This window comes from Balaenoptera physalus (genome assembly GCF_965194825.1).
Source record: "Balaenoptera physalus genome assembly, chromosome: Y".
Lineage (NCBI taxonomy): Eukaryota > Metazoa > Chordata > Mammalia > Artiodactyla > Balaenopteridae > Balaenoptera > Balaenoptera physalus.
Window position 1 is genome coordinate 7529582 of NC_138904.1, and position 18362 is coordinate 7547943.

The 18362-nt window shown below is 40.8% G+C and overlaps 1 protein-coding gene across 26 annotated transcripts in view; it reads right to left on the reverse strand.

The window, feature by feature from the left end:
- Positions 1-17850, reverse strand: part of LOC309653428 (lysine-specific demethylase 6A-like) — a 164280-nt gene extending 146430 nt beyond the window's left edge. For all 26 annotated transcript variants that reach the window (XR_014259154.1, XR_014259155.1, XR_014259156.1 and 23 more), the window contains exons 1-2: positions 17346-17850; positions 17100-17163 (exon numbers count right to left, since the gene is read on the reverse strand). Coding sequence is in view for 22 of the 26 variants with exons in the window: in XM_082448076.1 (XP_082304202.1) it covers positions 17100-17163; positions 17346-17497 (216 nt within the window). In the remaining 4 variants the exon portion in view is untranslated. The remainder of the gene's footprint in view (positions 1-17099; positions 17164-17345) is intronic.
- Between the last annotated feature and the right edge of the window lie 512 nt (positions 17851-18362).

An 18362-nucleotide genomic window follows, 5' to 3' on the forward strand; every position in this document is an offset into this window, starting at 1 on the left:
ATTCCTTTTCCTCCTGATGCAATAGAGTAAATGCTTCTACAGCATATGGAATCTCATCTTTTCCCTGCTCTTTTGCAAAATACTTCTGTGAGATCAGATAATAATTGAGTAAGCCACTCCGGGGCCGTCGCTCTTCTGTTCCTAACATATATTGGGTCCACACCCTATTATAATAGTATATCAGGTCTTTCTTAGTCATAGGCTCATGGCTATGTTTTGCCCATTTATCTACTATACACCCCAAAGGGCTCCCCTTCGGGATAGATGGAGTATTTCCCATTTTTATAAGTTTGATAACACCAAAACACAAAAGACGCAAATTCCAACACAAAAAGCACAAATTCCTATATTGATGCACACAAAACCAAAACCAAAACCAGCGAACCGGTTCCAAATCAGGTAGAGTCCAAGAACAATTCCGCTCTCCAACAGGGTACCCCAACCAAACAAACTAGCTTGTCCCATAAAGGAAATGCTCCAATTGAGGGGGGAACATGTTCCCCGTGTGCACACCGGAGTGACTTACCCTCCAAATTCGAGTCCATTGACTTGCAGAAGTTTGCCGATTCCTTGCTCCAACTGCCAAGGGCAGGGGTAGCCAGTGCTGCTTCAGGGAATTTTGAAGGGAAGATCCTCAGGACACATGGTCCCGGCAGCTGTTAGGGCCTTGCCCCAACATCGCCTGACTGGGGCCAGCTAGCCACAAAGCAGCTAGGCTCCTGGCTGGCTAAGCCAAATTTATTACAGGCCTATAAATCAGGAGACAAGGTGTTGAGGCAAGGAATACGACTTTATTTGGAAAGCTGGCAGACCAAGAAGATGGCAAACTAGGGTCCCTGAAACACCATCTTATCCAGGTCTGTTTGCCAGTTTCTTTTACAGAACAGAGAGGGGGAGGAAGTGAGGAAGTAAAGTAAAAGCCCATTAGTATTGCCTAGCTTGGCCAGCATCAGGAGGGGATGTGTTAATTTCTTCTTTTCTGCAGCCATTCACAGGTGGGCAGGGTCAGAGTGTCTCCCTGTGAACTGAACAAAGGCACTTTAACATTCAGGCAGGGGGGCAGAGTTCCCTAAGGCAGGCCATTAGTATGATTATATTAACAAAAGCAATGAAAAGCAAAGGTTAAAGTCAATGAAACAGATGCAAAGTGGAGTCTGATTTTGCTCTTCCCTGTTACACCTGCTCTTTGCTGCAAAACACCTGGCTCCCCGCTGCAAAACACCTGGCTCCCCACTCGCCTCCTCAGAGCAGTTCTCTCAGGGCTACCTGACATGCTGCCTCCCAGGCCTGAAGTCCTAAAAATTCCCATCGTATAAAACATAACTCTCAACTTTTAGGTTGTGAATATTTTTTAACCCAACAGAACTAAAGCTTAAATTCTGTCAACATTTGCCCAACTCTCTTTTGTCAAGCCCCTTCATGAATACGCATGTACCTTTAACTTAAAATTTCCCCAATTCTGCAGTCACTGCTTTGGGAAAGATCCCAGGTATTCTCCTTACTTGCTGCAAGTAATAAACCCTTCCTTCAGTCTTTGGCTTTGTTGCGCCTTTTGGCTTGACATCCACCAAGAGGCAAACCCAGTTTTCAGGTAACACTTTCATTTCAAAATAAAGACTATAACCAAGGTAAATAGAGTAATTTAATAATGATAAAAAGATCTGATACCAGGAGGACATAACAGTCCTGAACTTCCATGCAACTAGAAATGGTGTCCAAAATACATGGAGCAAAAGGCAACAGAAATATGAGGTGAATCAGAAAAGCCAACAATTATAGCCAGACAATATAACATCTTTCTGTCTAAATGACGGACTGAAAAAGAACCCCCTCCAAAAAAAGGAATTGTAAGACTTGAAAATACCGTCAACCAACTTGACCTAATTCACATCCATAGACCACTCCACCCGGCAACAGTAATACACATTCCTCTCCAGTGCAGGCAAAACATGGACCAAAAAAGATCATAAAATAAATTTCAATACATGTAAAAGAATTCAATTCATACAAAGGATATTCTCTAACAACAAAGGAATTAAATTAAAAACCAGTAATGATGAAACAAAATTACTTTAAAGCAGGACGAGAAAAATTTAACATAAAATCTTCTCTGCCATTAGAGCCACTACCCCTTCCCCTTTAATGTGCTTGGGCATCTATACTATATGTTAACTAGATCCCCTTAGAGGCCTAGGGATACCTGCTCACCAAAAAAAAAAGGAATTTTCTCCTGGCACTAGCCAAGTAATTTATTGGAAAATACACTTTTCTCAATTCTGTAAAGCGTTACAATAACCCACTACTTGCATTGCTGGACTATGTAAACTGTCAAAATGTTACTCTGATGTGTAACTTTTGTCACGGAAACTTAGATAACTGTGCCTTGACTTCTAACTGGTGAAATGATCCTAAGAGCTCTGAAAGACTGTCTCCCAAGTTATAATCCTCAGGTTGGCTTGAAGATTTTCCTTTACTTTCTTAGACTACTAATTTTTTTGTTGACATTAACGTAAAGGTATCTGGAAACACCATAATATTTGGAGACTGAATGGCAAATTTATAAATAAACCTGGGTCAAAAAAGAAATCAAAAGGAAAATTAGACAGTATTTTTAATTGCATGAAAATGAAAACAGCCTATTTAGGAATAAGCTTAACCAATACATTGGAAAAGGAGTAATCCTTTCAACAAATGGTGCTGGGACAATTGAAAATCCATTTATTGGGGACTTCCCTGGGGGTCCAATGGTTAAGAATGAAACTGAGCAGGGCCCTGTGGGGTTCCTGGGTACGGGCAACAAGGAGGCCTTTTTGTCCCCCATTTCTTGTAGGCAAGACTCCAGCCTCCGTGACCTCCCATGAGTCCCAAGTGGCAGATTCAAACAGTTGCTAATCAAGGGAGGAGCAGCCAAGAAACCACCTGAGGCAGGATTAAAGGGACCAGAGAAGCCCATCAAGATTAGATCACCTGAGACCCTGCACATACCCTAAACTTCTCAGCAACTCCACCCTTGGGAAGCATTGTCATAAAACGCCTCAACAAATTCTCCTGGGTTTGAGACACAGTTTTTCGAGGCAAGAGCCCGCTGTGTCCCCCTTTGCCTGGCAAAGTAATAAAGCTATCCTTTTCTACTTCGTGCAAAACTCTGTCTCTGAGATTTGATTCAGCACCAGTGAACAGGAGGCTGAGCTTTCAGGATCAAGACTTCGCCTGCCAATGCAGGGGGTGCAGGTTTGATCCCTGGTTGGGGAGCTAAGATCCCACATGCCTCAGGGCTAAAAAACCAAAGTATTGAGATTTCCCTGGTGATGCAGTGGTTAAGAATCCACCTACCAATGCAGGGGACACGGGTTCGAGTACTGGTCCAGGAAGATCCCACATGCCAAGGAGCAACTAAGCCCGTGCGCCACAACTACTGAGCCTGCGCTCTAGAGCCTGCGAGCCACAACTACTGAAGCCCAGGCGCCCTAGAGCCCGTGCTCTGCAACAAGAGAAGCCACTGCAATGAGAAGCCCACACACAACGTCTTCCACCCACACTACAGCCAGAGAAAGGCCGCATGCGGCAATGAAGCCCCAGCGCAGTCCAAAAAAAAAAAAAAAACCAAAACATAAAACAGAAACAACGCTGCAACAAATTCAATAAAGACTTTAAAAATGGTCCACATCAAAAAATAAAACTTAAAAAAAAGAAAATCTATTCATTAAAAATGAGAATTTTGACATATTGCATGCACAAAATTACGAACAACAAATTACACATCTAGGTAAAATATAAAATAATAAGACATTCATGAGAAAACAAAGAAGACAACCTCTTTTACCTTAACTTAGCTAAAGACATCCTTAATAAAGCAAGAAAAGCACAATCCACAGAATAAAAAAGGTGAAATTTATGAAAACTGCAAAACTTCTGCTCTTCAAAACACACTAATATTAGGAGAACGAATACACAAAATGGGAGACATGTTTTACAAATTACTTATCAGATAAAGAATCCAGGGCTTCCCTGGTGGCACAGTGGTTGAGAATCTGCCTGCCAATGCAGGGGACACGTGTTCGAGCCCTGGTCTGGGAAGATCCCACATGCCACGGTGCAACTGGGCCCGTGAGCCACAACTACTGAGCCTGCGCGTCTGGCGCCCGTGCTCCGCAACAAGAGAGGCCGCGATAGTGAGAGGCCCGTGCACCACAATGAAGAGTGGCCCCCACTTGCAGCAACTAGAGAAAGCCCTTGCACAGAAACTAAGACCCAACACAACCATAAATGAATAAATAAATAATTCCCCCCCCCAAAAAAAGAATCCAAACCAAAATATATGTATTTTTTTTAACTCCTAAATCTGAGTTTAAAAAAAAGTAACTTTCAAAAACGGAAAGACTTGAACAAGCACTTCAAAGAACACATACAGAGAAGCAAGTAATAAGATGCTCAAGTTTTCCAAAGAATAAGCTACTGACAGAACAAAATCAAAGAACCTGAAAAGAAGCTGAGGGAGGGAAGAAATACTGAAACGGTTTATTTTGTATAATTCCATTTATAGAAAGTTCTATAAACTGCAAAACTAATCTTTAGTGACAAAAAACAGATCAGTGATTATATAATGACAAATGGGGCAGCAGTGGTAAAAAGAGAATGATTACACAAGGGCACAAGAAAATTGAGAGGTTGATGGCTATATTCACTACATTGCTTTCGGTAGTGGCTTCATATTTATATACATACCAAGTCTTAACAAACTGCACATTTTAAATATATATCATTTGGTTTATATTATCAAACATAATCTAATGGGGAGGGAAAGGAGTAAATCTGCAAATGATACTCAAGTGTAATCAGAAGTGAAGTCAATGCAAGTAGTATATTTAAAAAACCAAAAGAAAGTGTGTTTCAAGAAATCTCTTTAAATTGTCCCCTTCATTTCTAAACCACTGCCTGAGTTCAAATTAAAATGTCTTTTCCAAAATAATATATTTTTAAAAATTTATGTATTTTATTTATTTATTTTGGCTGCATTGGGTCTTTGTTGCTGTGTGCGGGCTTTCTCTAGTTGCGTCAAGCAGGGGCTACTCTTCGTTGCGTTGCATGGGCTTCTCATTGAGGTGGCTTCTCTTGTTCTGGAGCACAGCATCTAGGCACACACGCTTCAGTAGTTGTGGCACACGGGCTCAGTAGTTGTGGCTCATGGGCTCTAGAGCTCAGGCTCAATAGTTGTGGCGCATGGGCTTAGTTGCTCCGCAGCATGTGGGATCTTCCCAGACCGGGCTCGAACCCATGTCCCCCACACTGGGAAGCAGATTCTTAAGCACTGTGACACCAGGAAGCCCCCAATAAAACATTTAACTTGTAATAAACTGCCACTGTGTCAGGCCCAATGCCAAGAACTACACATAAATTTTCTTCCCCATCACAAAATGCAGTATCCCAAAAAAGTACTTCCAGCAAGGGCACCATTTAACAGAATAATTAATACCCTCTTAAAAAAAAAAGGAAGGAGAGGAAAATATTTTAAATACAATCTTGAAAGTTACAAAAACATTAATTTCAGGACACTGGAAATAGATTAAGGAAAAACAACTCAGAAGCTTTTATTCTGGAGAAGCTGCTAAAGCTTCAACTATAGAATGTATACTTAACAGATATGAAGTCAGCAGCTTTGCTACATAAAAGGTCAAATGCAAATGGCGAGTTAGTGAAAACCCATAGTCATACAAGGTAAAAGTAACAAATATGACAGTGGGTGACAAAAATTCATGGCTTTTCTAGCTTTAGTTTGCAGCCTCAGTGTGGGTTGAGCAGCACATAAGCACATCATGGCTGATAAGAAAGTACACATGCAAGGGAAAGATCCAAGACAGCCTCAAGTGAAAGTCAAGGGAGATTTAAAAACTGCAACTTTTGGGGACTTCCCTGGTGGCGATAAGAATCCACCTGCCAACGCAGGGGTCACGGGTTCGGTCCCTGATCCGGGAAGATCCCACATGCCTTGGAGCAACTAAGCCCGTGCACCACAACTACTGAGCCTGCACTCTAGAGCCCACAAGCCACAACTACTGAGCCCGCGTGCCCCAACTACTGAAGCCTGCACACCTACAGGCCATGCTCTGCAAAGAGAAGCCACTGCAATGAGAAGCACTCGCACCGCAACAAAGAGTAGCCCCCGCTCGCCGCAACTAGAGAAAGCTCACATGCAGCAACAAAGACCCAATGCAGCCAAAAGTAAAATAAATTTTAAAAACTGCAACTTTTAATGTGTTCTGCAAGCCACACATAATTATCCTACACAGAACAGAAGGTTCATGGGTTTGAGGTGTCTTTAAATTTCTGCCCAACTATGGACTATGAAGACAGTAAGACAACTTCTACAGAGCTAAAACAGAAAAACAAAAATGTGTAATATCGTGCAGACATTCACAGAGGAGACAGTTCCACATTGTAAATCCAGCCCCCCACCAAAGAAAATTGCTATAATACTTATCTAAAATGTCCTATTTTTACTCAAAAATTACTAAACACATAAAAAAAGAGGAAAGTATTACCTGTATTAATCAAAAGGAAAAAAAAAAAAAGGTCAACAGAAACTGACCCCAAATTAATCTATATATGTATTCACAAAAACTTCAAAAGTGCTATTACAAACATATTCATAAAGAAAATTGTGTTCAAAGAAATAAAAGAAAACGTGCTCAAATTAATAAACACATCCAGAATCTAAACACAAATTAAAAGCCATGAGAAAGCAGACAGAAATTAGAGCTAAAAATATTATTTTTATAGTTACAATGAAAAGCTAAAGTTGATATGCTCAACAGAAAGTATGAAATAAGCAAAAGAGCCATTAAAATACATTTCATACATCGATATGACTGTCCAATCCAAAACAATTACAATACTTAACTTTAAAAAAAGAGTTTCTGACCCCTATGGAGATAATGTCGAGCATTACAACCTAGCTGTAACGAGAATCCCAGGGGAGAGGAAAAGGATATAGAAAAATATTTCAAGTAATTACCACAGAAACTTCCCAACTTTTATTTCTTTTTTTAAAGATTTATTTAATATTATTTTTTTTATTTTGGCTTTGTCAGGTCTTAGTTGCGGCACACAGGATGTTTCGTGTGGCACACAGGCTCTTCATTGTGGCGCACAGGCGTCTCTCTAGTTGTAGCATGTGGGTTTTCTCTTCCCTAGTTACAGCGCACAGGCTCCAGGGCGTGTGCTCTGTAACTGTGGCACACGGGTTCCAAAGCACACTGGCTCTGCAGTTTGCAGCACGGGGGCTCTAGTTGAGGCGCACAAGCTCAGTAGTTGTGGCACTCAGGCATGGGATCTTACCCCCTAACCAGGGATCAAACCCTCGTCCCCTGCATTGGAAGGTGGATTCTTTACCACTGGACCACCAAGGAACTCCACAACTTTGAATTTTGAAAAATTAAGTACAGATGCAAGAAGCTAAAGAAAGTCCAGAGACTAAAACTAAACAGAACTAGACGTAGGTATATCCACAAGCAAACTGTTAACAGCCAAAAACAAATCAAACATCTTGAAACCAACAACAGAAAAATGACTTATTATGTTGAGAGGCAGAAAATGATCTGATTACTGGCTGGCTTTTCATCATTAAAACCGGAGATCAGAAGGCAGTGCCATGACATATTCCATGTTTAGAACTGATACCTACCACACAAGAACTGTGTCGTAAAGGCAGGAGGAACACCAACAAAATGTACTACAGTAGTCCACCCTTACAGTTGGGGTATATGTTCCGAGACCCCAGTGGATGTCTGAAGCCTATATACACAACTGACCCTTGAACGATGCAGGGGTTAGGGGCACCAACCCCCAAGCAGTCAAAAATCCAAGTATGAGTTCACCATCTGTTGGCCCTTCCTATCACCAGTTCTGCATCCTCAGTTCTGTACTCAAGGATTCAACCAACTTCCATTCATGTACCCCTATAGTATTATACATATTAACTGTGTAAAAAAAAGAATTAAGTGAACTCTGTAGTTCAAACCTATGTTTTTCAAAGGTTTATTGTACTATGGTTTTTTCCCAATACATACATAACAAACATTGCAATTTGGATATTTTCTTACTGTGCCTAATTTATAAACTGCTGGAATCACTACTTTTCTACTTTGGGGCCATTAATAAGTAAAATAAGGGTTACTTGAACATAATTACTAGGACAGTCAATCTGATAACTGAGAGGGCTACTAAGTGACTATGGGGTAGGTGGCATTTACAGCATGGATACATTGGACAAGGGATGATTCACATCCTGGACAGGAGGTAGTAAGACAGGGAGAGATTTCATCTTGCTACTCAAAACAGCACACAATTTAACAATGATGAATTATTTCTGGAATTTCTCATTTATTTTTGGATTGCAGCTGACTGAGGGTAACTGAGACCAGAGAAGCAAAACCAGGAATAAGGGAGGGGTTACTGTATTCGTAAGAGGCAAAAACTGAAAATAACCCAATGTTCATCGAAGGATAAATGAATAACCAGAATGTGGCATATCCACATTATGGAATATTAGCCACAAACAAGAATGAAGTACTGATACATGATACAACATGGATGAACCTTGCAAACCTTATGCTAACTGAAAAAAACAGACACAAAAGGCCACATATTGTTTGTTTTTTAAGGGGTGAGCAGAGAAGGGCCACGGGTAGCAATTGCTGGGGTTTTTTGGTGGGTGATGATGAAAATGTCCAAAATCAGGTTACAGTACAACCACACATTCTGAATGTACTAATATTAAGCACTAAACTGTATAGATTTAAAGTATTAAAGTGGTGAATTTTATACTATGTGAATTTTACTTCAATAAATTTTAAAAGATACAACTAAAAAAAAAAAAAAAGGAAGGACTTCCCTGGTGATACAATTGATAAGACTCGGCATTCCCAATGCAGGGGGGCCCGGGTTTGATCCCTGGTCAGGGAACTAGATCCCACAAGCATGCCGCAACTAAGGGTTCACATGCCACAATTAAGGAGCCCACGTGCTACAACTAAGGAGCCAGTGAGCTGCAACTAAGGCGCTCGCCTGCCGCAACTAAGACCCGGTGCAACCAAATAATTAATCAATTAATTAATTAATTAATTAAAGGAATAAAAAATGAGAGAGACAGGAAGCAAATAAAGGACTAGGTATCCTTAAGTTGAGACTAAATGTGAACAGTATACACATTCCAAACAAAAGTCAGAGATGCCAGACTGGACTTGGGAAAGCGCCAACTACAGGATGCCTATAAAAGATACACTTTGAATCCAAGCAAAAAGCTGGGAAATGGTAAACTATGAAAACAAAAAACACACAAGAGGACTCCCCTGGCAGTCCAGTGCTTAAGACTATGCGCTTCCACTGCAAGGGGCGCAGGTTCGATCCCTGGTTTGGGAAGTTCCACATGCCACACAGTGCAGCCAAAAAAAGGAAAAAAACATGTGGAAAACAATTCGTTCCTCAAGATTTAACTTTGAATTACCGTATAACTCAGCAAATCCACTTCTAGGTATATATAAAATCTGTACTCCTGGGTACCGACTAACACAGTCTTTTAGGTGTATTTTAAGTTATATACGGCCATGTTAAAAAAGGGGAGACGGGGTGGGAACATAACACATAAAACAGCCCTGGAATATGGGTCCAAGATGACCATTATTAAATATTCCCAAGTATCCTTCCAAAAATCTGTCAGAGAACTTCTTAAACTGATCAATGAATACTCGTTAAAAAGTCTCAAGATAAAAAACTATAGCATAAGTAAATATTACTACAAAATGACCCCAGAGAGGAACAGAGCTTACAACAGATTATACTTTAAGCTTCTAAGAGCTAAAATCTTAATTTTAAATTATGTTTTTTAAAATAATATTAGAAAGTACTTCGATATGCTCTAAATCAAGAGAACAATTACCAAGAAACGTTATCCTGCTGAGAAAGAGCTATTCAAACTTTAATTTGTTAAACTGATTTTTACTGTGAACGTTTAAAGCACTTTATACTTTCCTTCTTCACCGACATTCTGGGGTCTTTGTCTTACATCACTTAAGGGGTAACACACTCAATATAATGAAAGGTAGCAGAATATGCCACCCCAAAAAAGCCTCTGGCATAGATAGGATTATTTTGAAGTGTTTGCTCTTGAGAAGCCACAGACCCAAGAGTATCTCTGCAAATGGAATAAAGTTGTCAGTTGTAAACATAAGGAACACTTACATTTATAAGGGAAGACAACACTCTAAGGATGTCTCCCTTTTGGTACCAAGAAGAGATAGAAAACTCTAAATCACAAGAAACTATCATCAACAGACAGAACCCTAGATTTAAATCTACATAACAACCTTAACCTCTGTTTCCACGCTTTTCCCTCTTAACTTGCCTCCCACCCCCAACATCTTTTTTGCCTTAATCTGTAAATGGTATTTAAGGTGGTGGCTTGGGCCATTTTGGAGTTATTCAATTTTCCTGGGTATGTCTCATGTATACAGAGGTACACATGTTATCAAACTCTTTTCTCCTGTTAATTTACCTTCTATTACAGAGGGATTTCAGCCAACAACCTAGAAGAGTAGAGAGAAAATGATTTTTCCTCTCCTACAGTAGGCAGAAATATCTATTATTTCTATAGATTAAAAAAATCTTGCACTTATCACACTTTACTTTTTATTGCTCTGACTTATTATCTCAATTTATAAGCCAATCATTTGAAGATTCAATGTAAGTTCACAGATAGCAATCATTAAATAACCTACATTAACAACAGTCTGTAGAGAAATCCCTTGTGGTCCAGTGGGAGGACTCCGCAGTGGTTGGAACTGCCTTGGCCCGATTTCAATCCCTGGTCAGGGGACTAAGATCCTGCAAGCCACGTGGTGTTGCCAAAACAAACAAACCCCACAGTCTATAAATGTGCAGGTAGGCCTTAATTTGTCAACTCAATATTATAAGTTTCCTTAATGTAAATTAGCTCTCTGGACACCTCATTGCAAAAATATTAGTATCATTCATTTAGCATGAGTTGCAAATAGCTCAAAGCATCACAAGAGGCAATGCAAAAACAAACTTTAAAATAAAAAATCATGTAACCAGTGTCAAAAAAAAAAAAGTCTGCATTGATTCCATAGTTGGCCAAGCACTAAAACTTCATTTTTGTTTAATGACTGAAGGCTTACAAATTTTATGACCCAAGTCACAACAATTCCTATCCGACAGAACAGTTTTATTCATACCTTAATAAGAGTGTCAAATATTCCCCACTTTATTCAATTCTAAAAAGAGCTACTTGGGACTTCCCTGCTGCCGCAGTGGTTAAGAATTAGCCTGTACGGGTTCCATCCCTTCTCCAGGAAGATCCCACATGCCTTGGAGCAACTAAGCCTGTGCACCAAAACTACTGAGCCTGTGCTCTAGAACCCGTGAGCCACAGCTACTGAGACCGTGGTGCTACAACTACCAAAGCCCTAGTGCCCAGAGCCCGCGCTCTGCCACAGAGAAGCCACCACAATGAGAAGCCCTCGCACCGCAGCGAAGAGTAGCCCAACTGGCTGCAACTAGAGAAAGCCCGCACACAACAAAAACTCAAAAGCAGCCTAAATAAATAAATAACTAGAGCTATTTCATTTTTAAAAAGAAAGCCGAAACTAAGGAAGTTTCCATCGGGACCTCACTGGTGGCGCAGTGGTTAAGAATCCACCTGCCAAAGCACGGGACATGGGTTCGAGCCCCAGTCCGGGAAGATCCCACATGCCTCGGAGCAACTAAGCCCGTGTGCTACAACTACTGAGCCTGCTCTCTAGAGCCCGCGAGCCACAACTACTGAACCCACGTGCCACAACTCCCAAAGCCCGCATGCCTAGAGCCTGTGTTCAGCAACAAGAGAAGCCACCGCTCTGAGAAGTCCGTGCACTGCAACAAAGAGTAGCCCCTTCTCGCCGCAATTACAGAAAGCCCACGCATAGCGACAAAAACCCAACGCAGCCAAAAATAAGTTCATTAATTAATTTTAAAAAAACAAAGAAAGTTTCCATTTATAACCTGTCAGTTCTGAATTGTGCCTATATATGAAAACACTTCCTATAATCTCTTCTGGTCTTTATGACTAGTGTTATACCAAAATTCTATACTAACATTCTTACATAATGCCTAGCCAAAACTTTGTCTAGTAACGTGCACTGAAACTATAATGGTTTAGAATACAACTTTCCTAACAAGAAAACAGTTTTTAATGCCTCAAATTAAAGACAATTTCTAAATAGCAAAACATATTTCTATTGTCACTTTTTTTAACCCAAACAACTTTCTTAAAATGGAAATGAATATAAGGAATTCCCTGGTGGTCCAGTGGTTAGGACTTGGCACTTTCACTGCTGTGGGCCACCCCCCTCCTGTCCCTCCCTTGCTCAGTTCAATCCCTAGTCAGGGAACTAATATTCCAAAGGATGCGAGACTCAGCCAAAAAAAAAAAAAAAGGAAATTAATATATGCTTAAATGTCAGCAAACAGAAAATACACATAATGTAAGGGTACCTTAAATATCACCACTGAGATATCACTGTATAAAAAGCCACTTCTGAAACCATTTAAATAAATTTTTCTCCATGCATTAAGATCAAATCTGGAAAAATGCATGCTTCAATTTTTTTTTTATAAATTTATTTTATTTATTCATTTTTGGCTGCGCTGGGTCTTCTTTGCAGTGCCTGGGTTTCTCATTGTGGTGGCTTCTCTTGTTGCAGAGCACGGGCTCCAGGCGCACGGGCTTCAGTAGTTGTGGCTCGCAAGCTCTGGAGTGCAGGCGCAGTAGTTGTGGCTCACAGGCTCACTAGTTGTGGCTCCCAGGATCTAGACAGCAGGCTCAGTAGTTGTGGCGCATGGGCTTAGTTGCTCCATGGCATATGGGATCTTCCCGGACAAGGGCTCGTACCCATGTCCCCTGCACTGGCAGGTGGATTCTTAACCACTGCGCCACCAGGGAAGCCCTTCAATCAATTTTAAACCACTTTCATTACTCAAAAACTTTTAAATGTCAACTCTTCTAAAACTAGTCTTCAGGGCAAAGCACACATTGTTTTTGGTGGCGGTGTTTAAATATGTATGTATGTATGATTTATTTATTTGGCTGCGCCAGGTCTTAGTTGCGGCATGCAGGATCTTTGTGGTGGCATGCAGGCGTGACGGCTCTTAGTTGTAGCATGTGGGATGCAGGATCTAGTTCCCTGACCCAGGATGGAACCCGGGCCCCCTGCATTGGGAGCATGGAGTCTTAACTACTGGACCACCAAGGAAGTCCCACACACATTGTTGAATAGTAAACAAACTACAACTTCCCTACTAATCTTTTTACTGGTTAACATAATTACCCCAAAAAAGCAAAATTTCAATAACACGATGTAAATCAGGGGTCCCCAACACCCGGGCCGCAGACCAGTACTAGTCCTGGGCCTGTTACGAACCAGGCCACAGAGCAGGAGGTGAGCTGTGGGCAAGTCTGAACCATTCCCCCACCCCCACTGCCACCCCCGTGGAAAAACTGTCTTCCACAAAACCAGTGCCTTGTGCCGAAAAGGTTGGGGACTGCTGCTGTAGGTAAGACTAAAAACTGAGAAAGATACTTCTAAACAAACAACAGTAGCAATGGGTAACTCAGCAATCATCAGACTACCTTCCCCCAGCATTCTTTTAAAGCAACACTATATTAGTAATATTCTGCCAACTAAAGAATGTCATTTGTCATCTGCCTCTACAAAGATTGAGCCACTAGCCATGGCAGTTACTGACCTTCAACATCCCGGAAAGGAGATCAGGGTGGAGAACAGGCATGAGGCACTCTGTGCTCTGGAAAAAACTGGCAAAGCAGGGCTTCAGATAGTTAAGATATTTTCAAGAGAAAATTTTATAAACCAATTTCTTGAATCTTCCCATACTTAGAAAAACACTTAAATCATTAAGATATCTGTGCCTCATGAGTAGCAGTAAACCTTCTACCAAGATACATACTGACCTCCCCTCTTACCTATACAAAGCAGGACTGAGAGGCTGTCTCCCAGGCTAGAGTCCTCAGTAAGGCCCCAAATAAAACAGAAACTCAGAGCTCTCAGGCTGTGCATTTTTTATTTCAGTGGACAATTCTATTTCAACTCTATCCAACATAAAATCAACCCAAAGCATTTTCTAAACTGCAAGAAAAGTCACTGTTGATAACTTCTGTTAAAAGGCCTAGTTAATTAAAATACACTCATTTAAAAATAAGTTGAAATATGGGTATTCCCTGACAGTCCAGTGGTTAGAACTAAGATCCTGCATGCCACATGTTGCAGCCAAAAAAAAAAGTTGAAATATACGTTACCATAAGATTAAATGTTAGCACTGGTTAAACTGCACCCTAGTTAAGGTCATGTGATAGTTCAAAAATTTTGATTAAGTAATGACTAGCTGTTTACAGCTTATTTTTAAAGTATTACTAAAAGCAATACATTACTAATTTATTTTTCAATCTAAAATTCTGAACACTGTATATTATGGCAATCCTTCAAAAATTCTTATATTTCAGAGTTTTAAGCATCTATTATTAAACAATTCTAATGGTACGTAACAACATTTACACTTAAAAATTTTTTTTCAGAGACAGAGAAGCTAACCATTGGAAGAAAGCACCCTTGAAGACTAGGAAAGTTGAGAGAAAAGAGCCTAATTCAAACACAGCCTTTGAGGAAGTATGTCCAACTTGTCAAGCTGTGCACATTAAACACCAGCAGTTTTAGTTTATGCCAATTATAACTCAATATAGCTAGAAAGGGAGGGAGATGCATCCATGAGGTTGCTCACATAGCCCAGAATATTTCGCTGCACTTAAGTTACTTTAATATTAAGGTTAATGAGTCTTCATTAGGAAGAGGTAGGAATTCACAAGTCACAAAACTAAATGTTAATCAAGTTAATTATTTATTTCCATTTCACTCAAAACATTTACAGTAGTTTAACAAAATGTAACATTACTCAAGCATTTTATTAAGCTACAAATCTTCCAAACACAATGAAACTTCAAATCTTCTCACTATTAAAATGTTACTGTAATTTGAGAAAGACATGCTCACCTTCACAATTAATAATTGAAGACAGCTCCTTAAAATTTAAACCTGATACTGCACAGTATCTGAACAGTTCATACCAAATTCCTATCCAACATTTAGCACTACTAATTGAGAATTTATCTGAACTCATGCATATGGATATTTAAAGTTCTGAACACATAAAACATCACAATACTTTTTTTCTTCATTATCATAACCAAAGTAATAGATTTGCCCATTCTTTTCCAAATTACCATCAGTATACTCAACTTGACTAACCTTAAGTTAAAGGATCAAGTCACACTGCAGTATAAAATAACATTCTGGGAGGGTGGGAGGGAGCAAGACACAAGAGGGAAGAAATATGAAGATATACGTATATGTATAACTGATTCACTTTGTTATAAAGCAGAAACTAACACACCATTGTAAAGCAATTATACGCCAATAAAGATGTTAAAAAAAAAATGAAAATTAAAACCGCAATGAAATACCACAGAACTCTCACTAGAATGAGTTAAATAAAATGCCTGAAAAAAATAATAATAATAACATTCCCCTAAGGTCAGAATTTTTTCAGTCTATTGCAATAACTCTGAAAATAAAATACTCAATTTTTTTAAAGAACAACTATGAAGAACAACAATCACTGCTGCTTATATCGTATCAGAGCTAATCAATATTTATTTTGCCAGTGATAATTTTAATGGAGCAACTATTACCTACATGATGAAAGTTTAATTCAAGTTTTATCAAATGGACTAGATTTAGTGAAAAAATTATTACAGTTCAGTTCGTGGTCATTATTTGCCTTTAAAACAAATACAAAAGTGAGATTACAGGTAAAAGAAAGTTAATTACACAAATTCAAACTAAAGATAAGAATCATGGCAGTTAAAACATCTTAAAATGAAAATTAATTAATATTTCCTTTTCAATTGCATTACAAACTATGAGTAATCCACAGCTATCAATTTCAGCTAGAAAAAAATATCTAATGGAAGCAACATTTGTTGCACAATTACCAACTTTTATGGAACCAACTGACAACAGAAAATACTTTAACCAAATTTTGTTCAGGAGACAGAAAACGACAGAGACTGAAAACCAGAGGGCCTTTGTGCAATCGTTTACATAAGATTAAACGGACTACAGCACAATGTTTATAAATGCTGCTGTAAAGTTTGGTAACGATACAAGAACTCTACTTTTAAACAATAGTGCTTAGTTTTTATTGAGCACCATTGAGCTACTCAAGCCTACGTAAAGGCCTACTCATTGCTACTCTTTCCTTGTTTTTATCTCCTCCCTCCCTCAAAGCTCGCCTTGTCATTTCTCCACCCACTATTTCCCGCCATCTTGGCCAACAGGGGCAGCCATTAACTAAATGACAATCTCAACAACTTTTCACACAAACAAACGTGGAAAGCTCCCTGGTCTCTGTCAGACACGAGAAACAAGGCTCCAGAAACAACATGATCATAAAGTGGCATTCACAGCAATATTCTCTGCAGCTAGACGCAAACAAGTAAACAAATCACTTAACTTCAGATCAAACACGTATCAGTGTACTGGTCAAATAGCCAATTTATACTCTTGACTGCTCTAAAGTACTGCAAGTTACACATTCTGAAAACAAGGATATAAGAAAGCTTAAAATGCTAAAATCAGACGTCAAAGAAAAAACTGCAAAAGAAAAAAACTCCCCAAGTGATATATCAGTCTGATAATTTTTAAACTGTACACATTCAGGATCTTGTGATGCTAAAATTCAGACATCATTTCCTAACGAAAATACCCCCAAACAACTGTTACGCCTGGTCACAAAGCGCGGCCCTCCCTGCTGCTCAGGCTACGACTCAGAATTTCGCAAGGCAGCAAGCGAAGTACTTTTTGCAAAAATAATTTTTCACTTGCGACCACAGCGAGGTCTGATCCGCCTCAGGAGCCGCAGGAGCCAAAGCCCACAGAGAGCGAACGAAGAACACTGTAGGTCCGAGGTTGCCTTACCTTCACCAATAGGGTCTTAGTCCTGGCGCCATCTTCGTGAAGGCTCACGAACCCAAAGAGTCGACTATGGGAAGAAAGACACGCGACTTGTTAACTAACGCTCGGGTAAAGCCACTGACCCTTCCCTTCCCGACCCCAGCGACCGCTGCCTGGGGGCCGCCACCGGAGGCAACCCGAGCTCGGGTCTCCCAGAACAGCGGCTCCAGCCCGTGTGGAGGCAGCTGGGTGAATGACTGCGGTCCGTACCTGTCCAATCCACTAAGTGCCTCACTCTCTTCGGCTGTCAAGCTGAGGGACCCCTCCTTGGTCTCGCTGCTCGGTTTTACCGCCGCCATTTTCTTTCCCTCATCACCAAAAGCAGCGGCGGCGGTAGCTACCGACACTCCGCAAGATTTCATGCAAACGCAATAAATGTAAAATTCCCAACGCTGAAACCTACCAACCCCCAGTCCAGAGCTCGAAAAGACGCCCTAACCTCGAGAGACTGGCAAACCAACTTTACCACCACCACCTGCTCCGATACAGGTGGCGGCGACGAAAAATCCCAAGGTGACAGCAAAAGCAAGGGATGCGGAGCTAGGCTCCGGGAGTCACATCGCGGGGTTCGCGGGGACAGCAGAAAAAGCGGAACCTCGCTGTAATGGAAGAATTTCTTAGAATCACAAACTTCGCCAGCACCAGCACAAAGTTGTTGTAACCGTATCACAGGGCGAACCCCAAGTCGCCGTCACGTCCGCACCCCCAAAGCCGGGCGCCGCCAATTGACGCGAACGGTTCTTTTCACGTGACCTTTGTTGTCTTACGTCAGTTGCGGCTCCACAGAACTTGCTTGATACCAGAGGCCGACCCAGCCAGGGGCCGGAAGGGGAGGAAATTCCCGCTGGTAATTGGTTAGCTGACGCGTCAGTTGCGGAAAGGGTAGTCACCAGATTTAGCAAAACGTTCGGGTGTTTAAATTACACCCTTGTTGAAAAGGGAGGGTCCGGGCCTTGCTACTCGGTAGCCCAGATGACCAAGGAAGGCAGTGGTGGCGAATGATGAGATCAGGAAGTGCGTCCTCGAGGCGGACTTAAGTGCGCCTCGAGGACGGATAAATCTCCTTTACCTGTCCCTTAGCACGAGGTATTACATGGCGGTGGGACTCCTCAGGTGCTGGTTCACATTATTTGCAACTAGTGTATGGCACTGATCTCCGCTCCCAGAACGGGAGACTTTTGGCATCTCTGGGAAATAACGACCCCGCGGCCCGGACTCTCCCTGCCC